Source organism: Sciurus carolinensis, chromosome 1, assembly GCF_902686445.1.
Source record: "Sciurus carolinensis chromosome 1, mSciCar1.2, whole genome shotgun sequence".
NCBI lineage: Eukaryota > Metazoa > Chordata > Mammalia > Rodentia > Sciuridae > Sciurus > Sciurus carolinensis.
The window spans coordinates 16,312,885-16,331,704 of record NC_062213.1 but is presented as its reverse complement, the minus strand read 5'-3'; the positions used below and the strand labels follow the sequence as shown (position 1 = coordinate 16,331,704).

The 18,820-nt window shown below is 37.2% G+C and overlaps 1 protein-coding gene across 6 annotated transcripts in view; it reads left to right on the top strand.

The window, feature by feature from the left end:
- Nucleotides 1-18,820, top strand: part of Nsmce2 (NSE2 (MMS21) homolog, SMC5-SMC6 complex SUMO ligase) — a 234,385-nt gene that overhangs the window by 118,534 nt on the left and 97,031 nt on the right. For 2 of the 6 annotated variants that reach the window (XM_047553495.1, XM_047553516.1), the window contains exon 5: nucleotides 17,429-17,512. The exons of 3 other annotated variants lie outside the window; for them this stretch is intronic. In XM_047553495.1, coding sequence (XP_047409451.1) covers nucleotides 17,429-17,512 — 84 coding nt within the window. The remainder of the gene's footprint in view (nucleotides 1-17,428; nucleotides 17,513-18,820) is intronic. One more of the 6 variants, XM_047553501.1, reaches the window with a different exon arrangement.

The window sequence follows — 18,820 nt, the reverse complement described above, 5'->3', positions numbered from 1 at the left end:
AATAATCAACTTTGGAGGAGAAAGGTTTATTTTGACTCACAGTTTTAGAGGTTTGCCTCTAAACCTCTAATGGGGTCACTTGGCCCCATTGCTTTGGGCAGCAAAGTACATCATGGTAAGTGCATGTGGCAGCTGGAAAGCAAAGAGAAAGGCAGGAAGGGCCCTGAAACAGAATATCCCTTTCAAGAGCATGCACCCAGTGACCTGACTTCCTTCCATGAGGCCCAACCTATTAAAGGTCCCACCACCTTCCAATAGCAGTACAGGCTGGCAGGCAAGCCTTAACACATGGACCACTGAGGACCAGCAGTATCCAAATGGTAGCACCGATGCTAAGTGATGAAGATGACAAATTTTATATATTGTGTTTTTTAACACTTTAAAAAAAAAATCAGTTAAATGTTGTCCATTCCTCTGTGTCTGATATTTTTTAACACTTTTTGAGTGTTGGCCACTTGACCAAATCCTGAGCATTGATTGTATATATGAGGCTGTGTAAGGGTTCTGTTTGGTATCTGTAGACCACATTTTTATTGTTTTTTCTAGGTACTTGAAGTATTTTAGTCCCTTGTGGCTAGATTATTAGAGAATTGTGATTTGTGATTCTTAATATAAAACCAGATAAAATCCACAACCAACAATCCACTAAAGTTACTTTCATGGTACAAACTTTTAAAGGAACCATTTGCTATTGCTACGGATTTGTCATTTGGGGTCTGGAGAGGCAGAAGACAGAGGAGATGGAAGAATTGCCTAAGTTTCATGTAGTGTTTTCAATGTTCTAAAGCCTGGATATAAATGAAAGATGATATTTCTACTTAATTTATCTGGCTGGATTCCTGGGCCTAATGGCTGCATATATACCATAAACACTAGGAAGAAGCAACCATGGAAACACTTGTTTTCTTGTTGGGCTAAATTTACTCTGGGTTGAATATTAACACAGTGCCTGGCAGTACTTTAAAAGCAAAAATAGCTTAAGCGTGATTCACTCTTGAGTCATTTACTGCTAGTGCTGCTATACTGCCTAAAGCTTGACATTGAACAAGTTGGCAGCCTGTATTGCTACATTTTTTCTAGGAACTCTGAACACATTTCATTCTTGTGAATTCGCTTGTGCAACAATATTAAATAGAGTAATATGTTTATTTTGTTTCAAAGTCAAATGAATTTGAGAATGGTGAAACTGAATTATTTTTCTTGGATTTTCTGGAAAAGTTAGATTCTGAGAATTTTGTGGTTTTAAGACTTACTTTATTTTATAAAGAATCAATAAAGTATCATGGAAGTTTTGTTTCAGATGCTTTGGGCATTTTTTTTGAAATCACCACCACACCAACCTAAAATCATTGTTAAAAAGAGCTTAATAATATATCAAGTAGGATTCATTAATTTCCCAGTATTACCAGACAAGATAGATCATGCCATTCACAAAGTTCTTTCTTTTTCTTTCTTAGTGTGTTGAGGCATGCAGCACAGCCTGCCTTATAGTTAAGTTGGGTGCATAGCTTAAAACTTCTCTGTTAGTAAAGGTTATATAATGGGAAGTTCATTGGTTTTGAAAGGCAGACCAAATTCACCCTTGGGATTTCTTATTGGCCCTTTAAACTGTTGCGTGCTTTTCCCTGAGTAAACCCGTGTGGCTGAGAAATAGTGAGTAGCTTGTTGGCTGACTGTGGGAAAACCTATGAAAAGATCAGTTGATTTCATCAGGGCAGGAGTCTGAAACAACTGATCATCTAAAACTGTCTATATGAGAACGATTTTCCCTTGATGTTGCAAGCTTTATTTTAGCATGTTTTTGTGTTTAGCTTTTGGAGTTGCCTAACAGTATAATTTCAATTGAGGTTTAGTTTTAGCTCTTTAATTTAAACTGTAAGGGACATGTTTTAATTAACTAATTAATTTTTTTTTTTACTTTAAAGGTACTATCACTTTGCCTTAGGATTTCCATGATTTGTATAGAGTTTTCCTGTAGCAGTCTAAAATCAAAATGAGCCTAACCTAATTCTTGATATTATTTTGAAATTGTTTTACCATAAAATTCTTACATTAGAAGATGCAATTCTGTCAGAGAATTTCGACATAGTTGCATAAATTGTGTTTCATATTACAACTTGTTCTCCGCTTGACTTCATTGAAATTCATAAAAGGACTCTTTCAGAAGGATCTGGTGAGTTAGCATCATTATTTAAAAAAAAAAAAAAAAAGAAAGAAAAGAACTTACTCATAATGTATCCTGTGTTGCTAAGTTTTCAAAGTTAGCTATCTCAGCCACACCCAAACTCTTTCAGACTGTTGAAATCCACTTATTCACTTATGCTGGCTTGGAGTTTTCTTCCCAATAAAGTAAAACAGCTGAGATCAATATGAATTTTCCATGAGACAGATGATGATTGCATGAAAAACTAACATTTGGAAATTGAGCTGTTGACAAGTCTTGAATGTAATATGCAGTTCCTTCTGTGGTTAGAGATTCCTTAGAGGGCTTTCTGACTTGGGGCACTGTGGCTGCCAAAAATATCCCTGGGACATCTTTGGTATCCCAAAGTGTACCTTGACTCTGCCTTGGAGCTGGAGGAGGGAATATAGTACCAGTCCTACTGTAGCGTTCCCCCAGTTGGCGGTCATGTGGGTGTCCTGCTGCTACATTTTAGAAGCATATAAACTTTTTGCATGACTTGAAAATAGTTCAACAAGGTTTGGTTAACCAGGCCTTTTCAGCTTATAAGCTAAAGGGTTTAATTTTAGCATAATGCAGTAGCCACTCTGTTATCAGTGCAGATGTGTCTTATCCTTAGAAATGTATTCAGATACATCACAGTCTACGGGTCCTAGCATAAAGGAGGCACTCAGTAAAAGCTCATTAAGGGCTGGCATTGTGGGTCAGTGGCAGAGCGCTTGCGTAGCACGTGGGAGGCACTGGGTTTGATTCTTAGCACTGCATATAAATAAATAAAATAAAGGTCCATTGCCAACTAAAAATATATTTTTTTTAAAAAGTCATGAAATCTGAATTTATATAACACCTTATTCTGTGAAATTTAATTTTTCTCCTTTCATTCATTTGTACACTTATTTATTGACCTCTTAATATTTGCTAGAAACTAGAAATATTTGCTAGATTTAAGACAAAAAAAATAATAAAATTAATAATAAGACTTCAAGAAAAACGTTCTTGAAATGGGAAGGCAGATGTGCAAATAAATACATTAACCACATGCTTTTTAAAAAGTCTGAGTATAGTCTTATCATTACCTTGCAGTAATAACAATTATTTTAATTTTGAATTTATGACATAATTGTACACATATACGGGATATGGTGTGATGTTTTGGTAAACGTATATATATTGTGGAATGATTTAATCAAATGATTAGCATAGCAGTCTCCTTAAGTACTACTTTTTATGATGAGAACATCTAAAATCTTAATTTCCAAATATACGTTATTATGAACTATGAGCACCTAAGTGTGTGATATGTCACTAAAACTTTTTCCTTCTAATTGATAATCTGTGCCCTTTGACCTTTTCCCTCTCCTTCCTCATCTCCAGTCTCTTGTAACCACCATTCTACTCTCTCCTTTGACGTCAGTGTTTTTAGATTCTTCATTTTTTAGATTACATAAGTGAGATCATGTAGTATTGGTCTTTCTGTGCCTGACTTATTTCACTTATCATGTCCTCCAGGTTTCTCCATGTGGTTACAAATGAAAAAATTGCCTTCTGGAAAATCGAATGGTATATTCCCTTCAGTGTGTGTGTGTGTGTATATATATATATATATATATATATATATATATATATATATATATATATCACATTTTATCTGTCCATCCATTGACAGACAGTTGGTTGGTTATTTTCATACCTTGGCAATTGTGATGCTGCAGCGGGCCTACATACTGACTTCATTTCCTTTGGGCAGATACCCAGAAGTGGAATTGCTGGTTTATATGGTAATTCTACTTTTGTTTTTTTTTTAATAACCCCAAACTGTTTTCCATAGTGGCTATACTGACAATCAGACCCACAGTATGAGGGTACCAGTTTTCCACATCTTCTCCAACACTTGTTTCTGTTGTTTTGAAAATAGTCATTCTGATTGGAGTGAGGCAATGTCTCATTGTGGTTTTAATTTGCCTTACCCTGATTATTAGACTAGTTGAGCATTTTTCATCTATTTGTGTCTTTTGAGAAATACCTGTTTAGGTTCTTAGAGTTGTTTTCTTACTGTTGAGTTGTTTGAGTTCCTTATATGTTTTGAATGTTAGCCCATTATCAGATGCGTGGCTTGCAAATAGTTTCTCCTGCTTGTGGATTGTCTCTTAACTCTGTTGTTTCCATTTCTATTTAGAAGCTTTTTAGTTTAATACAATCCTTTTTATCTATATTTGTTTTTGTTGCTTGTGTCATATCCAGGAAATTATTGACAGGACTATAGTTGTTAGCAGTTTTACATTTTCAGGTCTTACATTAAGTCTTTACTCCATTTCAAGTTGATTTTTGTATATGATATAAGACAAGGGTTCAGTTTCATTCTTCTGATTGTGGGTCTCCAGTTTTCCCAACACTGTTTATTAAGGGACTGTCCTTGCCCTATTGTGTGTTCTTTGCGTCTTTGTCAAAAGTCAATTGATGCCAGTGGCAAATGCATGAATTTATTTCTGTTCCATTTGTCAGCGAATATTAACTTTTTTTTTTTTTTAACCAGTAACAACTATTGACTTTTGAGAACTTCTTACACACCCAGCTCTATTCAAGGTGCTGTATGGTAGGTGGATACTAGTGTTCCCATTTTAAGAGGAAGATATTGAGGCTCATAGAGGTTGAACATGTGGCCTACTTCTAATTAATGATTCAAATCCAGAAAATCTGACTGAGAATCCATGCCTTTACTTTTTTTTACTATTATGTAAGTTGCTGCTTATTGATTGACTTTATTGAGGAGAAGGAAAGAACTTTTAGCAGTAGGAGAAAATGGAAAGTCAATACACAGTGATAGTGTAATCTCTTTTTTAGGAGATTAGTTTTTTAAAAAAATAGTGATTATTTTGGAGTATTTTTGCTACAGTCTGTGTTGCTAAAACAAAGTGGCTTCATCCAGGGGGCTAAAGCTGAGAGTGACTTACCACATATGCAGCGTCTCCTTCTTAGGCTATGTGTCCTAATCCTTAAAATAAGCTGAGAACTTGATGTCCGTACACAGTTCCTCAGATGCTAAAGTCAGCTCTTAAATCAGTGCTGGTTTCTTTCATTTAGGAGGCACAGAGAGACAGTGCCAGGAGACAAATTAGCTAAAAGCGACAGTGGGCCCAAGGCAGGTCTCCCTTCAGCTTGCGACTCTCTTACATCTCTAACAGCCTTCCTGTCCTTTTGACACTTTTCACCTCAAACTCTACCGTTCTTTCTCATAGTCAGCCCTACTTAGTGGTTACTCAGAGCCCTGCAGCTCTTGTTCCATTCTTGGTTTTGCCCTGAGAGCTGCAAAAGAGCCGGAAGGAGTGACAGTCACCGGCTCCCCCTGTTCTCATCCTGCAGTTGGCTGACACCCCTGAGAAGATACAGGGCCCAATGGGAGAGGACCAAGCGGTCTTCCAGGGTGGCCCCAGCAGCTCCTTCGAGAAAGATGTCTTGTGCTTTGGAGTGCATTTGCTTTATTTATAAGGGACTCACGTTTTGTTTCTTGGTATATTTTACAAGAAAGTGTTTTAACATGGGAGGAAATTATACCTATTTCCTGCGTAAAGCTGTCTTCAAGGGCATTTCAATAAGTGTTGCTCTTACCATTTGCGGACAAATAATCATACTCTTTGATAAGGTGTAAAATAACACATTTTTAACTGGAGAGTGAACACATTTTCAGATTTCCAGACACCTTGTTAGGGCTTTCTGATTTTTCTAAAAGCCAAATTGTTAGTAGACTTTTTAACTTAATAGTGTATCCTGAGTCTCTGAAGTTGCCCTTGTTTAGTACCCACAAATGGATCACTTTATAATTAGTTACAAGTTTGATGAAATTCAGTTATTATATCTATCTGCAAAAATAAAAAATTAAAAATGCATGTAATGTTCTTCAAAAAGCAAAATCAAAATCCAACATTTCGTTTCGAGCTTTTTCTTGGCACATTACAGTTGACACCCTGGGAATCAAGATGAGGCACTCTGGAAATGATGCATTCCCACTTCCACGGATTCAGCTAAAGACTCTTGTGGCCCACTTGTGTGGATTTACTTTTAAGCATGTCCAGTCCTGGCATTTTAAAATAACATTTTAGAAATTCATCAGAAAAGGAAGGTGACCAATTATCAGATGATAAATCCTACTCATGGGATATTTGTGTGGTGTCTTGTAAAGGAAGACGGTGCATGGTTTGTAGTTGAAGATCTGCAGATGAGGACAGGGATGGCCAAGGACAGAAAGTAGAGAGGTGTGCAGCTGCTTTTCCTGTGCCACACTCCCTCCTGTCTGCACCAGGAGTCAGTCAGAGCTCTTGGGTGATGCTTGGGTCTCCATTTCCAGCACTGGGGCCACTCTAGAGTGTTTCATGAGGTTCTCACTCTCTGACTCTTGCAGGAAGGAATGCACTTGTCCCAGAGGGAGTGGGATGGGATGACTCTTGAGAATAAAATGTGATTTTGATAATGAAGGAGGAGGGGGAGAGAGGAGGGAGGGACAAAGAATCTGGGAAGTAGGCACAAGTAGGGGGTAAATTTGGGAGAGGGAATGGAGAGGAAGAGAGGGCTTTTTTTTTCCTTGTTTGACAGTCTGATTATTTCCACTTCCTCAGTTTCCTCTTTTTTTTGTCTGTTTGATGGCATTGCCCTCCAAATTGGTTCTCTTCTCATCTTCTATGTCTGCCTCAGCCCTTGTTTTTGTAAAGCCCCCATCTTCTTTAGCCACCCACCTGCTTTGCAGAGGGCTCCACCAGTGAGTGCCACATCACAGCCATAACTGGTGCAGTCTGCAGTGTCAGAGGTCACCCAATCTACTTTAGAATCAGCCCTTACTACCCAGCAAGCTTAACCAGACTTTGCAGGTACCCTCCAAGTCAGAATGAACTCTGCCTTAGCTGGTCCATCCTCAAAACGGGGGAACAGTCCCCAGATCCATGAACCACTGGGAGGGTGGGGACAGTCTCCAGATCTGTGAGGAGGAGAGGGCCTCCCATGCCCTGCCATTGTGGTGATTTTATAAATCTGTATCAGTCTTTTGGTCAACCATGAGTGAGTGTGGGCACTATCCTTGATTGTGGGTAGGCCGCCTACTGCTCAGAGAGAGCAAGTCACCCAGCTGAGAAGGGGTGAGCTGATGGAATGCCAACCGGGTCCCCCCCCCGCTCCAGAGCTGCTGCTCTGCTTTCTACCAAATAATGAATCAAATGTTTGCTTACTCTCCTTTCTGTTTAGAACCAGGACAACTTTTTATTAATGTCTTTGTTTAAGCTACAGCTTTAACTCTTAGTTTTTAATTATGTTGGAACAAATATATTATGATTAATATTAAAAATCAAGAGTCCTTCTGTTTTGCTGGTAAACTCTTTTTTGTGTTTGCAAATCTGATTAAACTTTAATTGGAACTTCTACATAGAAGTTCCCAGTCCTTTTAAAATTACTTTTCTGACTATAAAAATGTGTATATTCTAGAAAATTCAGCAAATATAGAGGGCAAAATAAAAATTGCCTGTCATCTCATTACATAGAAATAGTTACATAGTAACATCTCATGTATTTCCTTAGTCTTTGTTTCTAGAAAATATATATTTGCAAAGTTTGGGTTAGTTTAGTGACCTAATTATTTCACTCAAGATCATATTTGTTCTTTAAATATTTGAAAACACTATTTTAAGTTGATCCTAATATCTCATTTTATGTATACACCACCATTGATTTATTCCTGTTTGAATCATTGCCCCCAATTAGTAGTATATTGGTAATCTACCAGTGTGTAACAATAGATATTATCAAATTTTAAGTCAGTTTGACAATTTAAAAACAATATCTTATTCTATGCTTTTTTTTTAATCTTAAGTATCAACATTGCACTTATTTGCAATATTTAAGTCATTTATTATGTTAAGGATTAAATGAATTATGGTATATTTTTCAGATAGTTATTTTTTTCCAAGAGTTATTTCAAATGTGGAAAAAAGTGCTTGGTGTTTTGGTTAAAAAAAAAAAAAAAGCTAAACTATTCCTTTTGAAAGCATTTAGATACACTTATTTATTCAATCAGCAGACATTTCTTAAATACCTTTCAGTACAAGATGTTAATTGCTGAGAATAAAAAGAAGAAAAGCAAGCCTTCTGCCTTGGAGGAACTTATAGTTCAGTGCAGGTAACATCTGTGTAAATAAGTAAAAACATAACCCAGAAACACTCAAGTAAAGCTGCACACAGCGTGCTGGGCAAACACAAAGGGAATGTGATGAATTCTGATCACAGAATGAAGGGAAGGCTTCCTGGAAGGGTTGACATTTGAGCTGGACCTGGGTAGTTTCACTGGAGAAGGCAGCAAGGGCATTTTAGGGGTAGTGTAATCAGAGCCCAGGGGAACTGAGAGTGTGTGTTATGTTTGAGGAAAGCAAATGTTCTAGAGAGGCTGGTGTATAATGTGGTGGATCATGGGGGCGAGTGTAGTGTAAAGGAGCAAGGCTGGGGGCAGCCGAAGCAGGTGAGCCTGGAACAGGTCGTGGAGCATGTGCCACTTCTGTGCTTAGCTCCCTGGTACATATCTTAGTTTGTTCACTTCTCATACATCTCTTGAGCTGTCCATATCCCACTTGCAGGTGGAATAGATGCTCAGGAAGCCCAAACAGTTCCCCCAGACACAACCCAAAGCCTGAAGTCCTTGCTTGCTTTCCACTCCTCCAGGTTGAGATAAGATTCTAGAAAACCCAGGAAACTGTCTAGGTGTTCAGACTATTTTGTACATATTTCTGTTTGTTTTTTAACAAGTGCTGTTATTTGACTAGTGAAGATGCCTCTAGCGGCAGAGTGAAGAATGAGTTGGGAAAAGATGTTGCAGGAAGTAAGACAAGATAGATTGCCACAGAAATGCAAGCAAGACGTGGAGAACCTGAACTACGCAGCGGAAGTGGAAGTGGAAGGGAGAGGAAAGATGAAAGAGACTCAGGGAATCTAAGCGCTCAGCCGACCAGGGCACACAGGCAGCGTGGGAAGCTGTGCATTGGTAGTCTCAGCCTTTTTAATATTGCAAACCCTTAAGAGGATTTTGAAGCATGTATCCAGTACAAGAGTTTTAATATTTTAGCTTCCTTTCCAGTGAATTTTCATGCGCATGCCATTTTAGAGCCCTAGAATCAATTAAAAACAATGAAGGGGGGTGAATAGCAGGAGGATAGTGTAGAAAGAGAAGGAGAGTTTGGTTTGGGACATACTGAATTTTAAGATGCCTAAAGAAATCCATACATTGAAATACTTTATACAAATTTGGAGGTAGTATTAAGGATGTTAAGAAATAAAATGACCCCAGGCTAATGTCCTAGATGAAGTTCAACTTTATTCTCAGTAGAGCCCAGTCGTTTTTTTCCCCAGTTTTACTTTCTCAGAAGGATATTATGAATTAAAAAGTCAGGAGCCTCTTTGTTATTTTTAGCGACCTATGTTTAATTGTTTGAGTGTTTTATCATTTGATTCTCAACCAAATATTTATAGATTTTTAATAATGTTATTCTTAACAGTCTAAAATATATCTGGCCCAGAATATAGATAGCTCAGTGATGGAACACTTGCCTGGGATGCACAGAGCTCTGAGTTTAGTCCCCAACACTACACAAAACAAAACAAAATGCTCCAGCCAGAAGCTCTTTTGAAGACCTTGTAGAATGTACTTCATTGACCTGTTCATACTTCTCCAGAACTTTCAGAATTATCAAGCCTAAGTGTGTCTTCCAGGTGAAGAGCTTCATCCAAACATCAGAAAGTCTTTACTAATGGCTTATGGTTTTCAATAACTTTCTCAAAAATATAGTTCTCCTTTCCTGCTGGCCAACCCTCCATTACTGAGTTAATACCTATACATTAGAATATTTGCAATTTTATAAGGCACTTCAGTTATATAATTAAAGGCACACATCCTGATTGGTGTTTTTGGTTTGGTTCAGTTTAGCTTGATTTTAATTAAGGATATACTATTTTTTATACCAACCAAATTTTTTTATTATTGATATTCAAAGCATGTTTCCCCTTGAGGAAGCTGGGAGTGAGAAGTAAGTGTAGTTCTCTCTCTATCTTGTGAAATCCTACTAGCTTTCTTTCTTTGGTCTATTTTCTGTTCATTATCAGTATCAGTCTCCTCAATGGATCTTTACTGAATATTCAGTAAATAGTAGTCCTCTTATACACTGCTAAATGCTGATGTGGGAAAGCACCTTTTTCTATAGTGAATGGATAAAAGGCACAAAGAAGTTACCAGTCTAGGTCAAGTTCACAAATAAATTGTTGGTGCAAAATAGGTTTGCAAAACAAGTACCTAAAACTGAAAAGCATTCCTATGGGATGAAGAGGCAAAACAAATTCAAGTGGATGGTCTCCAGGATCTTGCCCCGTTTTTCTTGGACAGCAGAGGGCAGCATCACGAGATACTTGTTCAAGTGGAGAGATCAGGGTTAACTGGCACCTTACTAAACTCTGTGTGTGTAGATGAGCTGCCCTGGATCAACAGCAAAACTTTGAGACTTCAAAATAGAAGATTAAGGCATTGAATAAAATCACAATATAAATTGGTGGTTAAAAATTACAGTATCTGATTTTATATTTAATATGTTTTATCCTAGTCTTTTGCTTTTTTTAAGGCTTTATTTTATAAAATCTTTGAGAGGACAAATACTTATATCTATTAACCATAGAATAAACTTTATCATGTCAGGATCAAGGCATTAATTATACAGTGTATTAAGAAAATATGTTTATAGTTGTTTTATAGGTAGTCACAGGATGATCTAATCTACAGGAAGTACTGTGCCACATAATGAAGACTCAGTAAATGTGAATGACTGCTGACATTCTTTCAGGACAGTGACTTATTTCTGTGGCTTGCTAGTGGGTTCACAGTCTGTTGCTGCTATAGATTTGACCAGTGTAAAACAGAACAGTATATTACAAGAGCAAAGTGATAAAAGCATCTGAACATCTTTGTTCTAGTTTTGCCACTTTAAGGTTGATAAGTTGTCAGAGACCAGTCCCTTTAAGAAGCCTTTTGTGCAAACCTGGAATAGAGTCGGTTTTCTTGTGTGTCACTTCGGGACTCTGCCCATGCTCATCACAGTGCTTTCACATTCTGCAGGTAACTACCTACTGTGGATAAAGAAGTTCATATTAGCATATTAGCAGAGACCAGTGCGTCATACACTAGGAGAGTGTTGTTTTACAAAACTTTTCTTTAAACTTTTATTTGTATATACTGGGATATAATGTAAATGGTATTTCTTACAGCGGGTCACTATAAAAGAAATTTTGAAAAGTACTTTATTATAGCACAGGTCACATCAGATCATTGTTTTGTCACATTATAAATAAATCAGTTCCCTCTACTGCACTCTGTGCATCTGGGTAGGTGAAATCACGTTTCTTTTTTTCTAGCTCCTAGGACAGATCTGCCTGTCACAGAGTAGGTGTTCAGTAAATGTGGAATGAATGAATGAATGAAATAAAAATCACTTAATTCCTCTGAACCATCTTTCTTTTTCAGATTTGAATGTTACCATTGTATTGGTGCTGTGAGGGTTAGGTGAGATCAGGGACAGGAACCTGCTCTGTGCAGTGCTCTGTGTGTGTTGCACATCATCAGGATTATTGTCTGGCATGATTTTTGTTATTGTTGCATAAATAAACCTCAGGGACTCTCAAAATCACAAGTGTTTTGAAGATGATACATTTATTTCAGGTTCTTCCTAGTACTATGATATTCCTTTTTAGGTGTGGAGTTAGGAGATAACCTTGAAATATTATATTAATATTATGGATGATTTCAAACGTATACAAAGTAGGCAAGGTGGAGTGTGGATTTGTGTGTGCTCACCCCTAGCTGCAGCCGTCAGCCGCTCGTGGCCAGTTCGATTTCATCTACATTCTCTCTGACCTTCTCTTTCTCATATTATCGTTAAAACAAAGAGAATTCTTTCCTTCTTTCCCTATACCTGCCACCCCTTTCAAGAACTGTAGATAGAAGCATTCTTAATGTTCTATTAAAAACCTAGTCATAAGTATTAGAAGGGATAACTTAGTAGTTTTAGTAAAAAGACCTGTTGTGTGAATGAGTTATTCTCTGACAGGAACTAGCAGGTAAATGAGATTTTATTTCTCAAGATTTTCATGTGATGGTGACCAACTTCATTGCAAAAGAATAGTCACATTCCAGAGCTGTAACCAGTTCTGGAGGCTTAGTTTCGCAATCCCCAGCCCTGTCATCTACTGGGATATGACCTTTTGGGAAAGTAAGGGTCTGCATGTGGCAGGTCCCCTCGAAGCTTTCTCCGTTTTTGTGTTCTGTCATGTGATCGCCTGCAGACCTTTTGACCTCTGGGAATTCCGTAATATTAGAATAAACTGTGCCTTAAGATTCCACCCCGGGTTGTAGAGTGTAACTTACAAGTCAGAATCTACTTACAAGCAAAGAATTTTGAAAGCACGGGAAATCAGAGCCACTTAGGGGATTCATTTTTACTGATTTTTTTTTTTTTTTTTTTTTTTTATTTTCATCATTTTACAATTCTGGTTCTCATATGGCACAAACATCAAAAAATTAAACACTAAAGATGTTTAATTATGTCAATTGTTTTTATTTATGTAGACTTTTTCTTCCTTCAAGTCATGTGGAGTTTTTTTTTACTTTTCAACACATCAACAAATGATTGCAAAGTTTTGCCCATTGCAATAATTAAATAGGTTGTAATTTGCATGCTAAATTATAAGATGTTAAGTATTCTTGACATTTTGCCCAAAACAAAATCAGTGTAAATGCCCTTATATTTTTAAAATCTCAAGCCATCTTTGTACTAAAACAAGTAAATTGCCCTTCACCCAAGTGGGGAAAGTTATGTGTTGGGACTAATAGAGGTGATAAGACAGTCATGACTCCAGAGATGCCACCTTTCCACCAGTTTCCCTACTGGAAACCTAGAAGTCTTTGCCTTTTCTTCTTTCATTCCCTACATGTAATAAGTAGAGGCTTATTGATCATTTATTTAGAAAAATCCCTTGACTTCATCTTTTCTACTCTTGCAACGAGGGTATCAGTTCTTTATTTGCTTAGTTTTGTAATTGTTTTTTGTGATTCTCCTGAACCTTCCCACCTACCCCGCCACTGTGCAGTACTGGGGATTGAACCCAGGGCCTCACGCATGCTAGGCAAACACTGAGCTATATCTCCAACCCTTTTAATTTTATTTTGAGACAAGTCCTTGCTGAGTTGCCCAGGTTGGCCTTGAACTTGTGATCTTCCTGCCTCAGCCTCCTGAGTAGCTAGAATTAAGAACCATCCTGTGAGGTCAGACAGCATCTGCATTTTTCAGATTGTGAAAACCGGGCAAGCTCTTTCACGTGTGTCATACAGTTGAGAGATCTCCTTGCTCGGAGTCTTTCTTCCCCTTGTGGTACAAGATTATCAAGGTAATCTCCCCAAAATATACCTTTTAATATAACTCACTTAACAAAGCCTATAATTACTGACAAGTTACCAGGGATTTTTACATGTTATATCTCATCCTACACAAACTACTCCATAAGGTTTATATTATCTCATATTACTTCCTTGCAAAATGACCTGCCATGACTTCTATTTCCCATTAAACCAGTGATTAAACTCTTAATATTGATGGGATTCTACATTTTATGATATGACACTGTCATATCCATTTAATCGTCTTTCTTCCATGTGAACTGGACTTGGCTTGAGCCAGGTGTTCTTCCATATGGTCTTCTGCAAGTACTGATTTCATTCTTTCTCCAGTTTCTGCTCAAAATACAGCTCTTATCCCCCAAGCCCAGTCCCCAACCCCCAACTGTCTCTCATTTCAACTCTAGTCATGCAGGACCCGCCACCAGTCTTTCCTTTCCCAGAAGCCTTTCCCAATAATTTGTCTTCCCATCTATTTTTCTTCTGATTTACTTTATTGTATATATTTTTCCCGTGAATGTATGTTAATTTGTTTCTTCCTAATGTTAAAAATAATATATATGACATATATTTATTGTAAAAATATTATGTAGGATATTTGAAAGTGAAAAGATAGCTCCCTGGGCCTCCAAGTCCTTGTCCATCTAGGTAACCACTGTTACATGTCTTACAATTATTCCTTTGTGCATAAACAAAAATATGCATAGGCATGTATACTCGTGCACATTCCCATTTACATACATGGAAGGCACAGACATAGATGGAGAGATGGATATGTCGATCTGTTTATATATACATGCCATTCTACAACTTTCTTTTTTCAGTTGATAATACATCAGAAGTCAATGTGAATATGTTATTGTACTTAAACTGTATCTTTATTGACCCAGACTGTCCCACGTTAAATTGTTTTATGCATATTCATCCTCTCTGTCTTCAAAAAAGAAAATGGAAAAACTTTAACCAAGAGAGTAATTCCCTATTTATTCTCTTTTCCATTCATTCCTTTATTCTTTACTCTGTACCTGTTTTGTAATTCACTGTTCATACTGTGGAAAATCAAAGATGTTTGTTTCTTATAATCCTTACGGAGTTACAATTTAGTAAATATAAGAATTCTCATTTTTTCCTATAACTCTAAAGCAATGAAGAAATTGAGAAGTGATACAGATATTTTCTAGAAATGTGGCAGTGAGGTGATTTGAATAATCTTCTTGCTGAAAATAATTGAAACTGTTGAATACAGAAGAAAATATCCACAGGGCAGCACGGCTATTTCATCTCCTTCATCTCTCTCCCACTCCCAACCCGCAGCCCTCCCCACTTGGGTGCATGAGGGCAACCCCCTTATATTAGTACAAAGATAGTTTGGAATTTTAGAAGTATAAATGCATGAACATTCATTTCATTTTGGAAAATAACTTAAAGAATGCATAAAAAGATATAGAATTAAAGGCTGAAATCTAAAGGAAAGTAAGCATCCAGAGAGGCTTTTATAACCCAACTGCTTTTGCCCATCCTGGTAATTGTGAACTTTTTCTTCCTCATAATAGTTAACTACAAAGAAAGCTAGGAAATGATTACCATAAAAGTCAGTGCAATGATTTGGGGCTGGGAGACAGCGAGTTCCTTAATTTTCTATTTAATGACCTGATGGTAGTGATACAAAAGAATTGTTTTCTGAACTAAGCATCTGTATTTTGGGGACTTTTCTATACATATTTATAGATCACAACAAATAATTAAATGTAAAAGAAGTTTCCAAAAATATGTACCCAGCATGATTCCATGCATATTACATGTATATTATATAAATGGTGCATATATATTTGGATATTATATAAGTAGGGGTATATAATATAAAATGTTGCACATTTATATAATAAATATAAAAAGTTACATTTATATTCATATATAAATGTGTGTTTCATATACATGGAAAAAAATCTGGATGTACCAAACTTGACTCCATTAGTAAGTGAACATCATTCTTCAGAGATATAAAGTGGTATGGAAGGAAAAGGAAGGAGCTTACACTTTTTCCTTTATATCCCTTCAGTTAAAATTTTAAATTATCATCATTCTTAATTTTTTTAATCAGATTTTTAAAAAGATATGACTTCTTTCTCTGCCCCTAGATAATGAAGTACTCCCTCCACCATTTGTGTGTTTGCTAAATGTATCATTTCTTTGCTAGACCATAGACTCTTTAAAGGAACAGTACAGTATTAATGTTTTTGTTCTAGTATAACCTGGTACATGGTAGAGAGTCTGTAATACCAGTGAAAAATGAACAAGAGTACCTTACAGAGAACAAAAGGCTGTAGGCAACCAGAAGATAAAACATTTTCTTAGAGGCTCTTGTTACACTTTAGAATATTATTTTGTACTGGCACAGCAGTGAGCATAAAGTTGGCACAGTAAATATAGGTTGATTTGAATTTAACCAACACTTTGTGGAACTGTAGGCCAATGAGGAACTCTACTGTGTGGTGTCCTTGATCCCAGAAAACAGGGAAATGAAAATACCCTTTGAAAATCATTGAACTGAGAAGTGAATACCTAATAGATTAAAGCAAAGAGAGACTATGTGATCTTAAAAAATAGAAAGACATCTTGGAACTGGGTGTGGTGGCACACACCTGTAATCCCAGCTACCTTGGAGACTGAGACAGGAGGATTGCAAGTTCAAGACCAGCTTGGATAACCTAGCGAGACCCTGTCTCAAAATAAAATTTTAAGAAAGAGCTGAGGATGTACCTCAGTAGTGGAGTACTTGCCTAGCATGTGTGAAGCCCTGGGTTCAATCCCCAGTACCACAGAACGAACACACACACACACACACACACACACACACACACCCCTTGGGAAGTAAGATTTGACTGTAACTTAATTGAGGGTGTTGACATCTTAAACACACATACACACAGAGTCTTCATCCAAAGAGTGTTTTCTCTGTGTGCAAAGAAAAACAAAAGCTTTTCTAGTATAAATTGTATGGTGTCACACAAAGCACTATCAGACCAGCACCACCTGCCAGATCAAGGCCAACATCCAGGGGTCCTGGCAAACAGACAGCTCTGTTCTAGAGAGCTGCCGAGGCTCTCACCACATTGCTCTGGAGTTCTTTATACTTAATGCAGTAACTCTGCCTCTGTGTGCACCCAGCTTCCCCAGCTTTCCTCATATCCTTTGCTTTCCCAAAGAGGTATTCCACTATCAGGCTGACACAGATGTGCCTGATTTTTCTGTTGTGTGCTGTGAATTAATAAAGTCATCTTTTTTTTTTTTTTTTTTTTTTAAACATATCAGTGTCTTTGTGAGTTTTGTTAGTGAGAGTCTGCATTCCTGGGTCCAGTCAGTGAGATCGAGTATTAGAGTCTGCAAAGCTCATCAAGGTAAACACTACCTCGTAGGCATCTGTTGGTATGGACTCTGGACTTCCCAGGTGATGCCTATCCCCATTGTCACGCACCATGCTTCCTGTCCATTCCACAGTTCACCAGAACAATTTTTCCCAGAAGAACTTGTTAAGAACTTAATAAGTGTACATTTCACATAGAGAGTACTAAGTAGACCCCTTTCTTCTAGGTGAGTATTATTTGTTTGGTTTTTGCAAATTCCACCCTGCATAGTAAATGGAACATGTGTTGTAGATGCCACATTATGAGGACCTCCAAGACTCATTGCCAGTCCTGTCTTCACAGCCTCTTCTGGCTCTCATCCCATTGCAACATTGATCCTGGCATTATACTCAAGTCACTTCCTAACCTGGGTCTCTCTTGCAGCAGTGAAACCTAAAGAAGATGGAAGACACTATGAGTTCGACCAGATTAAGGATAAGGATGCAAGTAGAGCAGGCAATGAACGAGGTTATAGAATTTTTTTCTTCCATTCTCATCTGTCTCTCTTCCTCAAACAGTCCCAATAGCATTTGAAAGAGCTTCAAGTCCCATGCATATTATAGAAGAAAATAGAGCACAGGTTCTGTGTGACATGTTCAGCCTTATCTATCATGGAACTTAAACCAGATTTCAATAAATGCTTAACAGTTGTTTCTTGCCAGAAAGGCTTTCAGTGTAGACAAAAGGACAAAACCCATTACAAGTCTTAGTGAATCTCAGATTTTTTTTAATTGGATATTGTGTCTAATAAGTTCTCTACTAGTTTGGGGCTTAAACACCATTTCCCCCCCCTTTCTTTCCTGTTGTTCTGCTGCCCCACAACTCCATCTTATTAAACAGTCACTAACTTTCACCATAAATTTCTCAGGACTTTACCCAGAGCAATCCTGTTTATATACACACACATATTTGTGTACATATATACATGATGTTTTTAACAGTAGATTAAGACTTCATAAAAAATTTAGATAGGATAAGTAAATATAGAATATTGAAAAAAAATTATTTTTACACACTAGGTTTTTAAATACACTTTTTTTTAACAATAACAATTTCATTCATTTATGCAATTAGAGTCCTGCGGCAAGATAAGACCCGGTGAGCTTACTAGTGCGTATGATAAATTCAGTAGGCTGCTATCCTGTGTGTTGCTACAGAGATATTCTTGTGTACTGATGTTTAATGCTATGGGGCTGAATTGCTCTGCAAATAATTTAGACCTTTACTGATTATTTAGATGCTGGTTAACCAGTTCATGAATTTTCTAGGCCCTTTGACCAAATTCCCAATCCTATGGCTTTGGATGTAATTGATGCTAATGAGGAAGAGGGTCCTGTTTTTTCATCATCTCACAGCCAGTAAGGTGTACTGCACAGCCAGACACCTTGGTGTAAGATCAGTAGCTGCACAGGAGACTCTGCTATGATGAACATTAGGCTGGGTGACATCCAGACTCTCAAATAAGCCTCTTCTGAGAAAAAATCTCAAGAGTACTTGTCCTATCTTAGTGGATTACTAACGCTTCTTGTGATGCAAACTGAGCATTTTTTTTAAAGCAAATGGGACACCATACTGTGTTATGTGCTAATAGGAGAAAGGCTTTTAAAAAAAGAAAAAAATCATAGTCCCTTACTTCAATAATTGTTAATTAATGGGGAAAGGATTAGTATGCTCACTATTTATAGTACCTCAAACTCTCAAAACTCCTGTATTTTTTAGAACTTACACTTCTGCATTTTAGCAAGGTGTGTGCTGTGTTGTCCAAATTCCTACAAT